The sequence below is a fragment of the Haliotis rubra genome, unplaced genomic scaffold (genome assembly GCF_003918875.1).
Source record: "Haliotis rubra isolate DU_JTF1 unplaced genomic scaffold, ASM391887v1 Scf208, whole genome shotgun sequence".
Taxonomy (NCBI): domain Eukaryota; kingdom Metazoa; phylum Mollusca; class Gastropoda; order Lepetellida; family Haliotidae; genus Haliotis; species Haliotis rubra.
In genome coordinates this window covers 1-14,365 of record NW_025766092.1, presented here as the reverse complement: position 1 = coordinate 14,365, position 14,365 = coordinate 1, and the positions used below count along the sequence as shown (strand labels likewise).

General features: G+C 39.5%; 1 protein-coding gene across 2 annotated transcripts; it reads right to left on the bottom strand.

Annotated features, from left to right (window-relative positions):
- Positions 1-2,167: 2,167 nt before the first annotated feature.
- Positions 2,168-3,839, bottom strand: LOC124276338. 2 transcript variants are annotated; one of them, XM_046711967.1, is made up of 3 exons: positions 3,749-3,839; positions 3,067-3,199; positions 2,168-2,327 (listed from the first exon to the last, which is right to left on the bottom strand). In XM_046711967.1, the coding sequence occupies exons 1-3, from the start codon at positions 3,765-3,767 to the stop codon at positions 2,186-2,188; spliced, it is 294 nt and encodes a 97-aa protein (XP_046567923.1). In that variant the 5' UTR covers positions 3,768-3,839; the 3' UTR covers positions 2,168-2,185. The 2 variants fall into 2 exon arrangements, with proteins under 2 accessions (XP_046567923.1, XP_046567922.1); XM_046711966.1 differs by lacking the exon at positions 3,749-3,839 and adding an exon at positions 3,404-3,509.
- Positions 3,840-14,365: the final 10,526 nt, after the last annotated feature.

The following is a 14,365-nucleotide window of genomic DNA, read 5'->3' as shown; positions in this document are numbered from 1 at the left end:
ATAACGATTCGCGCAACGATTGAAATCCTTCCCCCGCCCCACGCCCGCCCACGCTGATTCCAATGGTGACTGCAGCGGTAGTTATGGGATATGTGACTTTTCAAGAGTGTTGATAAAATTTACAAAATGTGTTTTCGGAAGAAAGGTGAGATGTTTTGAAATTGATTCTGATCGAAAAGGACAGTGAAGTACTGGAAATACTGGACAGATATGCTGCTTTCAATGGCGTCTTTTTCACGATTCGGACCGCTGTGTTTGAAAAACTGAAGTGAGAGAGTGAGTGAGTTTAGTTTTACGCCACACTCAGCAATATTACATATACACCTATATGGCGGCGGCATGTAAATAATTGAGTCTGGACCAGACAATAGAGTGGTCAATAGCATGAGCATCGATCTACGCAATTGGGATACGATGACATGTGTCAACCAAGTCAGCGAGCCTGACCTGACCACCCGATCCCGTTAGTCGCCTCTTACGACAAGCATGGGTTACTGAAGATCAATTCTAAACCGGATCTTCACGGGTCGAAAAAATACCGAAAAGATAACGAATAAGTTTGAAGATCTGACAAAGGTTGATCTTCTCATTCATGGTAATACTTAAATCAAATCACGTCTAGACCTCTTATTGTAGAGACGAACCCTTCAGAATTCAAAAATATATATGAAACTTTGGAAAATTCATTCAAATTAGTAGGACCCCGATTATGTTTATATTGTCAAGTATTTCAGGACAATTTCATCATTTATTGCATGTTGCGGTACAAGGGTGACTTGGAGGTTACTGTCAAGTGGGAGGCGTGAAATTCGAAACATTGATGCCAACCACAGGTTCCCAAACTTTCTTTAAACTACACTTGTGACTTCATCCTATTGTTTTAGCACTCCATTATTTCTGAGCGGAATAGAGAGTTGCTAAATATATGTCAAGTAATGGAGAGTTGTTTCAGTGTTGTGTTAAGCTGGTACAGCTTAAGCGAGTACGAACAACAGCGTGACGTTGTGAGGAGCCCTTTCTAACCGATTATTTTTATAAAATATATACTTTTACGTTTATATATAAGTTTCAAGTAGCGACATTAAATGTTATAATTATAAACAGTTTACTTACTATAATTTATTTGGGGAATTAACACCATAACTCACAATTCCTTAAATATAGTACGTTTTATTACTCTCCTTTACGTATAAGTCACAATCACGTACAGTGGATGTTGGCATCATGATATTTTAATGCCTCGCTATACCGCTCTGTTGGTACAGTAGACGCGTCTTTCGAGGGTTAGACTCTCCCAATAGTATTTTTCCTTAACGGGGACATTTTGTGGGCAGTTTTATTGTGAATCACGCATGCATCCTCCGAAGGTGACAAGAACTGCGGAATATGTCTGAATATGAAAAAGAGAATAAAATCAGCAAACGTGTTAAAACCTGACAGGAAATCAGTGTCAACAGATTTGGCGATTAGCTATAGATAATGCGGGACTCAAGTTGGAAAAGACCTCAGATCTTCTTCCAGTCACTTGTATGGAACAAGCCACCCGTCCATACACACAAAGCTGTAAAGTCCAGTTTCATTACACAAAGCAGACGTAAATAAATCAGCTCCTCCTGCCCATCCTTCAGATAGACACATTTTACCCCTCATTTCCCCACCCAACAGCCACCCCTTCCACTAGCCCTTTTCAAAGCGAGAAACTCCACCCATCCACCGCACCCCTTATTACATCCCCTTATTCCCAACTCCCAACAGCAGTGAGTCAGTTGTGATCCACGCGGCAAGAGAACAAAGACTCAAGCAGACAGACTAATCCTGGAAGTGTTTTGATATGAACACATGCTAGTGTCTAAAGCATCGCCAAGAAAGTTCAACCTTTTAATTTTATTAATCCATCATATAGTTGACTTGAAATCATATAGATTTCAACATCCATCACGACCAAAATCACTCGTTGGACAGTTTTTTATACTTTCAGTCTGAGTTGTGGCCTACGCCAAGTTCAGTTTCACCACACAAAGCTGAAGTAAATAAAATCAGCATATGTTACCATCACCTCTTGTGCCTCCATTTACTCTCTCAGCAAATACATATACTAGTATAGCAACAACACTAAGAAAGCAAGGTCTTTGACCTTTCGAAAATGTTTGGTAATCTCGACAAAGTGTTCATAACTTGCATTTATTTATGAATCTCCAGGCACATCAATGATAATGGGTTCATTGAAACTCATCACTTTGGAATTATAAGAGCCGATTAATCTCTTAGTTTGTGATGAGTTTACAAGCTGATCCCCTTTCCTCTTTTGCTCCATCGTCACCTTCATTCTGTGAAAAAGAATATGATCATACCGTATATATCATGAGAATGTTCATTAGCCATATTGCAAGCTGAAAATAATGTTCTGATTTACTACGATATCATCCAGATATCATCTAGGGCTGCCACTGTACACACATTACTGCTTCCATTTGACTCGTCTTCACTCATTTGACAACGTGTACACTAATAACATGTTTTGAGAGCCAGTGCAGTTGTCACACTGGTGGCAACTATGGTAACTGACAACAAACACATGTCATTGTCTGCCATTCAGATTGAATGAATGTCGGTTTTTCTCACCTGGCGACAACATTACAGTTCTTTCATGAACGCTGTCAAACGAAACCCTTAAGGATAAATAGCATAAAATGGTTAGAAAGCGGCGATTGATTTCGCTGATTTTGGTGATGCATGTCAACCTTTCCAAAATGCGTGATGTCATTCACTGGATTATCTGCTCCACATTCAATTATTTATGATAGATGAAATAGATGGAATATTACTGAGTACGGCGTTAAACAACAAACAAACAATAGTTAAGACCGAACTCTGGAAAGCCATGCTGAATATGTACAGTTTGGGACATTCCATACACCAGACTCCCCAGCAGTGGTCTTTGCTAAGGGCCATAAAATATGGCGTGTTGCTGGTAAACTGGATGCATAAAATCCAGCAATCGTGTGATCTGAGGTAGGCAGATGGATTGGGGTGCTGTATATCCATCATCGGTGTACATATACGTACCTGTGGAAGATGAAACCGACAATAATGAAGGTAATTACTGCAGCTAATACAGCAATTGCTGTTGGAAAGTATGGGGATGTTGTCCATCTGTCACTGAAAGATGTTGACGGCATTACAAAGTGTTGGTGAAACTCTGAAACAGGAAGTATATGGTACATTGCCTTTGTCAAAATTAAGCATGTTGATACCTGTTATATGTACTCTCAGTTATATTCTGATATAGTTAGCAACGAATAACTGGGATTGCGGACTAAAACATATTTTGATATGTGTTCAAACCATATTTTAAAATATAATTACATTACATCTGTTTGTAGCATTCCTGTCAGCACCTTACCTCGACTGCTGTGTGACATGTTGATGTTGCTGGTGTGAATCTTGCGTTTGTTTTTACCGTGTGTCTGCCTTAATGCCACAGGCATGTTGTTTTTCTTCAGGCTTAGGTCAATAGCATCAGAAGAGTGTACCAAATTGATGACCCCTCCTGCCTCCCCATAACCCCACCCTTAAAAAGCATCATAACACACACCCCACCCCACCCCCGCCATAAATTATGAACGGTCTCTAAGCAAAGATGAACGACGGATTTGAAGTAAAAAGTATTTAATATGTGTGCTCAAACTCATATCGTTAAAAATAATATATATTACATCGGTTTGTAGCATTCTTGTCAGCACCTTACCTGGACTGCTGTGTGACATGTTGATGCTGTGTGACGAGCTTTGGTCAATATCATCAGAAGAATTGTTCAAGCACACTCCAGTGCTTTTATCACACTTAGAACATGGGTATGGACATCGCTGTAAGCATCCAGGTCCACAGAAACCATCCCTACATTGTCCCACACAATCTCCCGTGTATCTGTCACACTCCAGACACGGACGCTTACACCTAGTACTACATGTTAACCCCCTCCACCCCAACACACACCCCTCCGTACAGTTGACGGCTCGACCATTGGCCAGTAGGGCACACCGTCCATTCAAACAGTTTCCTCGGCAGCTCCGTCTACAGTCAGACCCATAGAAGCCGCTGACACAGTCAGTACATTCCTCGGGACACCGGTCTGCGCTGCGGCAGTAGTTCACACAGTCTTCCTTCTTCAAGTGTCTTGGAGTTTTATGCAGCCACTTACTGCCACCTTCAACATACGATAGGTCACCTACATCACAATATGACAGGATCGATGCTATTGGTCTTTAATTTCCCTTTGAATTGTGTTTTATTATAAATAATGTACTTGCGACCGGTAAATGTGACCTCTTTGTGAAAGAATTAATGCAAAAAGAAGTGAAGGTGGCCCAATCAATACATAGATGCAACTTGAGATAGTGTGGGCCGTTGTTTCAAATGCCAATATACAGATATGAAAGTGTTGATCAAAGTTTTACACATGGAAAAAAGGTGAAACAATGGTTGTTGCACTCATGACAGTCGGATACATTATTGCATTTATAGTCACTGTTTCATGGGCATATGTTTAAGGTAGGAAAAGTGTAGAAACAATGGATCGAGTACCTCATGTAGATGCAAGAACAAAATCCGATACTCGCATCAGAGTTTATTACATCTGTGCAGGTTACAATTTAACAATTCACGAGATTCATGAGCATTTCATCCTTGAAACTTGTTGAGCACTTGGACAACGAATCAGGCTACGTTGAAAACTGATGAGCTCTGATGAGGTTAAAAAAACTACAATATAAGCAGAAACAATTTCACAATCTTTGCTCATTAATGCACTTTAAACATATTTACTTTTGGCATTAATAAACTCTACTATGCTTATTGAAATTGTACAAATACATTTGGATGACTAAACATTTGAACAACATTTCGTTGAACTGTTATCAAAATTGTTTATCAATAATTTATTATTAATACAAATGATAATAATGCAATAAAGTTAGAAATATTATGAGTTGAAAGTAACTTACATTTGTTTCTTGACATGCAGTTATTCGCAGACAGTGAGGTGAAGCAACTTTCCAGCATGGTGGTCAGGCACAGACTGAAGGGCATGCTTTTTTAGACCATGTGCTTCATTAGGGATGTCATGTGATAAACAAGTGTTAGAAGTGAGGCTAATTTAAATACTTTATGTAAATTAGTTAAATTAGTTACAAAAGTTTAGTTGGTGTAAGTGGGGTTTGAACTTGTAACCTTTGGATTACAAATCCACAGCCTTAACCATTAGACCAATGAGTTAAGATATTTGCATTTTAAATTTTAGTAAAATTTAAGTTTAAGATTAAATTAAAACTTTAACAATATTAACACATAGAATTAAAGGGAATATTGAAACATGCAATCTTGCATTTACACACTCGGCCTCTTTAACACACCCTGTGTGTTAAACAACAATTTCTGAAATGCAAGATACAAGAGTTAATTCAAAATGACTTCGTTCGATGGAAGAAGTAGAACAAGCTTGTGAATTGGTCTACGAAGTGCAGAGTCCTTGGTCTTTACTATTACACTCCGGACGATTCCATTTTTGTCAGGTTCAGTTCCGGTGATGCGACCCATAGACCACGCACCTCTGGGAAGAAATTCATCTTTCAACAGCACAATGTCATCCAGCTGATAGTTAGCGTTTAGGATGATTCTGAAGCAAAATGAAGAAGACAATTTTGACTGATCCATATCAAGGCAAAGACTGACTCAATTCTTTTGCGCCACTTCTGAAGTTTGTCATCGTCCAGTCTGTCACCAAACCATTGTCACATACAATTTCTTTCAAACTGGTCCTCTACGAGCAATAAATCTGATATCTCTGAACCAAAAAGAGCATTGATGATCCATAAAGAATCTGTGTCCAAAGAATTAGCAGTTTCTTACATGGACAGCTCTGCTAATCTGTGTCCAGACATCTACATGGACAGCTCTGCTAACCAGACAGGGCACCGTACCGTTTAACGCCTTTTCTGCCTTCTTTCACGATGTGCGGTCCAAAAAAATCTACGCCGGTGTAGGTGAAAGGAGGAGCTGGATTTACCCGATTTGCTGGCAGTTCAGACATCTGCTGTACACTGGTTGGCATCTTGAATCTTCTACATGTGACACATTTACTCAAGACACTTCTGACCGCCGAGTTTGCACTTGTAATCCAGTACCTTTCTCTCAGAGAAGACAAGACATGATTACGTCCTGCATGTCCCAAACTGTGGTGTATTTCTTGAATAATCAAAGAAGAAACATGGCATTTTCGTGGTAACAAACGTGGATGTTTCATATCATCTGAAATATCAGCTTTGCTAATACGACCACCAACACACAGCAAAACCATCAGGGACAACTGGATTTAACTTACGTATTGAACTGCTTCGAGGGAGTGACATGTACTCGGCCTCGTTCACATGATGAACCAACAAGGGAAGCAAGTTCTGATTTGTAATGAGTCTGCTGAACAAACCTGACTATACAGTTCTCTGCAACATCAAGCTCCTTGAATGTCAGTGACCTCGGATATTTGTGCTTTTGAGCTTTATCTTCCGACTGAAGGTATGAGAAAAATCTGTGGTAGATTGCCACTGCTCGCTTCAGACGATGCCATGACGAATAATGGTTCACAAGCCGTTGAGCAGCATCAATATCTTGGACGTCAACATGAGACTGTACCATTCCAACAGATCCATGACTCTCACATTCTAAGACAGGCCACTCCAGATTCAGCACTTCTAAGAAAATCAGGACCTTTGAACCAAGCTGTTGACTTTAGGAACTGCTTGCAACTTGATCCACGAGAAGCAATATCTGCTGGATTCCGCCTAGTGTCAATGTACTTCCACTGCTGAGGAGAGGTGTAATCCCTGATCATCTTGACTCTGTTTGCTACAAATACTGGATATCTGTTACGCTCATTACAAATGTAATGAAGAACCGTCGTGGAGTCAGTATGATACGTAATACTGTCAATGTCAATGTCTGATTCCTTGAGCAAAACTGACCTATTTTCACTGATGTCACTGCTGCAGTAAGTTCAAGTCTTGGAATTGTCAAAGTTTTCAGGGGTGCTAGTCTGGCTTTACCCATCACCAGGGAGGTATGAATGTTGTCCTTGTTATCACATAAACGGAGATATGAAGCACATCCATAGCCTGAAACACTGGCATCAGAGAAAACATGAAGTTGACTTGAAACTATATTTCCAAAATCTAATGGTTTGAGACAACGTTTGACAGACAAACCTTTCAGAGATTCCAACTCAGAAAGCCACTGTTCCCATTTCTGCTTGTGGTCATCATCAACTTCATCATCCCAGCCGAGAGATTTATTTTTACAGAGATTTTGGAGAATCTTCTTTGCTGGCAGCAAGACTGGAGAGACAAGTCCCAGTGGATCGTACAGGGAGGACATTGTTGACAAAATTCCTCTTCTGGTTGTTGGTTTCTGAGGCAGATCTACTGAAAACCTAAAACTATCCATCATGACATTCCATTGCATACCAAGTGCTCTTTCCATTGGAATATCATCATAGCTCAGATCTATAGTCTGTACTTCTTTGGAACAATGCTCAGAAGGAATAGAGGAGAGAACCTCTTTACTATTGCAGGTAAACTTGGTGAGATTGAAGCCACTTTCTGCACATACTGACTGTAAATCGGATATCAGTTTTACTGCAGTTTGATCATCTTTTACAGATTTAAGACAGTCATCCACATAAAAATTACGCAGAATGGTTTGGAGAACAACATCATCACACCTGTCCTTTGCCTTGTTTGCCGATTCCTTCAGTGCATAGTTAGCAATGGTTGGAGAGGAGATGGTTCCAAAGGTGTGAACAGTCATTCTGAACTCCTTCAGTTCCCCTTGAATATTTCCATTAGGCCACCAGAAGAATCTGAGAAAGTCCTGCTGTTCCTTTGGCACCTTGACCTGGTGGAACATTGCTTCCACATCTCCCATGAATGCCACAGCTTCTGAACGAAACCTCGTGAGAACTCCAACTAATGAATTTGCAAGGTCTGGTCCCTGGAGAAGAACATCATTAAGGGAATAACCATCACATTTTGCACTACAGTCAAATACAATTCTGATTTTGTTTGGCTTTTAGGATGGTATACGCCATGATGGGGCAAGGTACCAAACACAACCTTCTTTGCCAATCAACTCACTTTCAGGTACTTCACAAGCATATATCCTTTTGAAATTATGGGTACCCATAAATTTCACATAGTCCTAATGGTACGTTTCATCTCTTAACATTTTTTCTTTTGCCAAAGGACACGTTTGATAGCTTGTTCTCTGTTACTTGGCATGGGCCTTTCATTACGGAAAGGAAGTGGATTTGGAAATGACCATCAATATACTGGATACCGTTTCGTGTTTTCTCCATGAATCGCTGATCCTCTATGGAGTAAATCCACGTTCGCCTGGTGTGGAACCAAGATCGCTCTCACTGAAATCCAATTCAAATAACTTCAAGACTGTTTCAGGTGCAATGTATTCCTTTGACTTTTCAACCTCATGAAGAATGATTCTGTTACAGACAACAGTATTGTCAACAGGATTCTGTCGAACTTGTAAAGGGCCATTTATTCTCCATCCATGTTTATGTAAAACGGCAAAAGGTCCTGAATCATTTGACGAAACAACTTCTAAAGGTTTGAGAGCATCTGGACAGTTGCTACCAATCAAAATTCCAATATCAAGATTTGGCAAATACACTGGCAACTTATCTGCAACTGTTCTGAGATGAGGTATCTGTTTAAGCAATGCTGGTTTTGGAATGTGAGCATGATCAACAGGCATAACTTCCTAGTGAATGTACGTGGGAGACTCACGTGATTAGTGCCATCAAGGTCCGAGACAACAAGACCATTTACCACAGACGTCTTGACATACTCTGTACCATTCATTGTCTGGAGCTTCCAGTGTTTGCTGGTGCAGACTTGGCATCTAGTCGATTCTTCAGATCCTCAGTGATGAAACACCCAGTGCTCCCGTTGTCCAACATTGCGTAGGTAGTCATCACCTTGTCGCTGCCTTTCACCGTCACTTGAACAGGAATAATTGGCTGGAAAATGGTTTCAATACAATTGGACTTGGATGCATTGCAACTTGTAGAATCATTACCTTTGTCATATTGCTTATTCACTTTATCACTGTTACCCTCGTGCTTTGCATTCCCCCCGTTGGATCGATAGTTGCTATCATGCATAGCTGTTGGATGGCGTTTACTGCAGGTCTTACAGATCCTTTTTCTCATACACCCTTTAGCAGAATGACCTAGTCCATAACAACTGAAACATCTGCTACAGGTTTTCAAAAGTCACGTTTTCCACAAAGTGATTTCTGTTTGAAGTCTTTACACTCTCATCAAGGTCATGAGACTGTTTGCAAAAAGAAGCATTTAGGACTGTTGACCTTACCATCAGATGCGTTGTTTCCTACTTGAGGTGGCAAAACTTGTTGACTGAGGCCTGGATGAAGACTGTTTTACCTTTACTGGAGCTGTTACATTTTTAGGCTGAAGAAGATTCTGGCTGACAGTAAGCGCCTGTTTACCAAATGTTGGCTCATTTGCGGACTTTGCTGCAAATTCCTAGTCCACTAGGTCCTTAAATCCGATGCAACCTTGTCCATTTATCTCTTCTGGACGTTACACGGTCCCTCCACTTGATCTGGAGATGCTGCGGAAGCTTCAGCACAATAGATTGCAAATAAGGAGCATAATTGAGAACCAACAACTGAGACATACTCTGCATGACATGGTAGCATTTCTTGAGATTGAACGAGAACTGTTTAAGTCCTTGAAAATCATCATTCTTCAAAACAGGGCAAAGACAGTATTCTGTTCAGATAAGCAGTAGATACCTTGTTTGGATTACCATATTCTTCAAACAACAGGTGTCTTGCATGTTGATATCAGAAGCAACATTCATATATAAGCAACCCAGAAATCAAGTCTTTGGGCTCACCTTGTAACCGTTGATCTAGATAATACAGTCTATCAGCATCATTCTTTGTGTAGGGAACAACACGAGCATCAAAAGCCATCGGCAGAAAACTGCAAATTCAGTCGGATCCCCTGTAAACTTAGGAACTTCTGGCTGAGGCAGAAACATTACATTTACCATTTGTTTTGCTGGGTTTCAATAAACTGATTACTTGGAGCAGAGAGAGGGATAATCAGGAACACTGTGCGAATGTTCATTACCGCTCATGTGATTATCAAAGGCTCCTGGGGTCATAAGAATGATATTCAGTTGCATTTGGATTCAATGAAGGTTCAAGACTTACTGAATTTGGAGTAATATTTGTCTCACTCTTTACATCAGAGGATACAAAGAGGTTGATGCGTCTCAGCATGATCTGGAGTCTGGAACCTGACTTGTTGCTGACAGAATAACTTCCTCTTCATCAGCAAACACCTTCTCTCTTGCTGTAGCTTTAGCGATGTCAATGTTCAGCTGTAACTGCTTAATCTTAGATTGTGTTTCAAACATTGCTTTTTCTGTTGCCGAAGTTCAGCAAGTTTAGCTTTCTCCATTAAACGTGCAGACAGAGTAGAACTGGCATGAGAGATTTGAGAAGTTTACTGGATATCTGAGATCTTTTATCATCTGTAGAATCTTGGCAAACAGATTGAGTACGTACTTGCTCAAACAACTCACGTTCAGCCTTTTCAATCCAGGTCACAGCTAAATCCATGAACATGCTTGATGTCTCTCGAAAGCTTTAGTCTCCAGCGTGCTGGACAGCGGCAGCTCTAGCTTCCTCGGTGTCAAGAGAACTGGAATAAATCCTCATTACAAGTTTGATAACGGGAAGACAAATCATGTAACTTGTGAATACGTACCTTAACTAAGGTAGATTATCATTATCAAACAATAAAGACTCAAGTTCATTTTTGCACTTCGTCAAGTTGGAAAAGAGCATGAATAGTCTTGTTTCTTAACAAACGTAAATGTTCACTTTTGCCTTTCTCAGTCAGGAGTTCTCAGACGTTGAATACGTTCATGAATGTCCAGAGAAGTGTTGCTATCACTGTTACTTTCAGCCATTGTGCTCCAGAAACATGTCAGTTATGCACAAACAAATCACATCACATAGCATGAACAATATAGAAACGTTGAACAGGAATGTCACGTTGAATTGATAAATAGTAACCACCACTGAATACAAGAAATCAGACAAGAATAAACGTTATCTCTTTGCCACACGGTTTAACTTTGCAATCATTGAGCTGTAGACCACCATGCATAAAGCGTTGAAAGATGAATTCCATACGTACCTCACTGTCCGCAAAATTTTTTTGAACAAATGTAGATGCAAGAACAAAATCCGATACTCGCATCAGAGTTTATTACATCTGTGCAGGTTACAATTTAACAATTCACGAGATTCCATGAGCATTTCATCCTTGAAACTTGTTGAGCACTTGGACCAATGCCGAATCAGGCTACGTTGAAAACTGATGAGCTCTGATGAGGTTAAAAACTACAATATAAGCAGAAACAATTTCACAATCTTTGCTCATTAATGCACTTTAAACATTTTTACTTTTGGCATTAATAAAGCTCTACAATGCTTATTGAAATTGTACAAATACATTTGGATGACTAAACATTTGAACAACATTTCCGTTGAACTGTTATCAAAATTGTTTATCAATAATTTATTATTAATACAAATGATAATAATGCAATAAAGTTAGAAATATTATGAGTTGAAAGTAACTTACATTTGTTTCTTGACATGCAGTTATTCGCAGACAGTGAGGTGAAGCAACTTTCCAGCATGGTGGTCAGGCACAGACTGAAAGGGCATGCTTTTAGACCATGTGCTTCATTAGGGATGTCATGTGATAAACAAAGTGTTAGAAGTGAGGCTAATTTTAAATAATTTTATGTAAATTAGTTAAATTAGTTTACAAAAGTTTAGTTGGTGTGAAGTGGGGTTTGAACTTGTAACCTTTGGATTACAAATCCACAGCCTTAACCATTAGACCAATGAGTTAAGATATTTGCATTTTAAATTTTAGTAAAATTTAAGTTTAAAGATTAAATTTAAACTTTAACAATATTAACACATAGAATTAAAGGGAATATTGAAACATGCAATCCTCTTGCATTTACACCTCATATGGTATTGTAGTGATCAAGAGGCAAAGATACATTTCACGAAGATTTAATATAAGCACTCTTCAACTATATAGATGGTGTGCCTTACCGTGGTGGTATCAGGAGAAACATGTACACTGTTAAAAGCCAAATGTTGTTGGTAAAACTCCACGGTGTCGATCCCGACTCATTTTGTATGGAGATAAAAAGGGATAGCGGTATCATGTCTTCAACAATCAAACCATGTAAACGTTTTGACTGGATGTACGTGTGCAGTGACATGTAAGCTCATGTTGTTTTGGGTTTAAGTAGTTTGGGGTTAGGTCCCTGGTGATTGATGTTTAGGGGTTCGCCAGGAGATGGGGTATGATATTGGGATAGAAGGCAAGGGATTCCTTATTGGGTGAATAAGGAGAGAAGGTTATGCACACATTTTACGTTTTAATATGTTGGATACATTTCCAAGTGCTGTACAAATCTGAATGACACCAACCGGAACTAAAAACATGAAGCTTAGTTAAACAACAAAATACAAAATGACCGACATTTGTAATCTAGTTTTGACCATTCTGAATATTGTACACGCACAGTCGGTTTTGTATGTAGATATATTTTATAAGCATAAAAGATCAAATGAATTGTACAAAAGCAGTCAAACATAAAATGTCCTTTTCGTAATTTTGTGTGATGGCGAACTCAATTTTGCTATGTTTGCACTTCGTTTGATGTTGTGTGGAAGGATGAATAAAACGTTTTCATTGCTACACTTAGCCGTGGTATTGTCTTTTATTCCACCTGGTGTGATGGCGAACTCAATTTTGCTATGTTTGCACTTAGTTTGATGTTGTGTGGAAGGATGAATAAAACGTTTTCATTGCTGCGCTTAGCCGTGGTATTGTCTTTAATTCCACCTGGTGATGATGAACTCAATTTTGCTATGTTTGCACTTCGTTTGATGTTGTGTGGAAGGGTGAATAAAACGTTTTTCATTGCTTGCGCTTAGCCGTGGTATTGTCTTTAATTCCACCTGGTGTGATGGCGAACTCAATTTTGCTATGTTTGCACTTCGTTTGATGTTGTGTGGAAGGATGAATAAAACGTTTTCGCTTGCCGTGTGCGCTTAGCCGTGGCGAACCCACCTTTGCTATGTTTGCACTTCGTTTGATGTTGTGTGGAAGGGATGAATAAAACGTTTTCATTGCTGCGCGCTTAGCCGTGGTATTGTTCCTTTCAATTCCACCTGGTGTGATGGCGAACTCAACCTTTTGCTATGTTTGCACTTCGTTTGATGTTGTGTGGAAGGATGAATAAAACGTTTTTCATTGCTACGCTTAGCCGTGGTATTGCTATGTTTGCACTTCGTTTGATGTTGTGTGGAAGGATAGATAAAAACGTTTTCATTGCTGCGCTTAGCCGTGGTATTGTCTTTAATTCCACCCCTCGAGGTGTGATGGCGATACTCAATTTTGCTATGCGTTTGCACTTCGTTTTGATGTTGTTGTGGAAGGATGAATAAAACGTTTTCATTGCTGCGCGCTTAGCCGTGGGTATTGTCGCTGAATTCCACCTGGTGTGATAGCGAACTCAATTTTATGTTTGTTCTTAATTTGATGTTACGTGTGGAAGGAATTGAATAAAACGTTTTTATTACCGCTTTAGCCGTGGTATTATCTTTAATTCCTGATGTGATGTGAACTCAATTTTGCTATGTTTTGCACTTCGCGTTTGATGTTTGTATTGGAAGAATTGAATAAAACGTTTTCATTGCTGCACTTAACCGTGGTATTGTCTTTAATTCCACACCTGGTGTAATGCTTGAACTCAGATTTTGCTTTATGTTTGCACTTCGTTTGATGTTGTGTGGAAGGATAGATGAAAACGTTTTCATTGCTGCGCTTAGCCGTGGGTATTGCTATGTTTTGCACTTAGTTTGATGTTGTGTGGAAGGATGAAAAACGTTTTCATTGCTGCGGAACTAGCCTTGCAGTATTGTCTTTATTTCCATGTGGAGAGAGAGCGGAACTTACGGGAACTGTGATATTTAATTCTTATTGTTTATTTTTAAAGGTTGCCTTCCGCACAATTACATTCCCTAAAGTATTATTAGCTTCATGGTGAGTTCTTACTCACAACATTGTCTTCAAATGAGCGCCTTGATTGCTGTCATGTTTGCAAGAGGCACTTGTTTGGAGTGGGGCACGCAAAGCTTTGCTACTATGATAACTTTGATT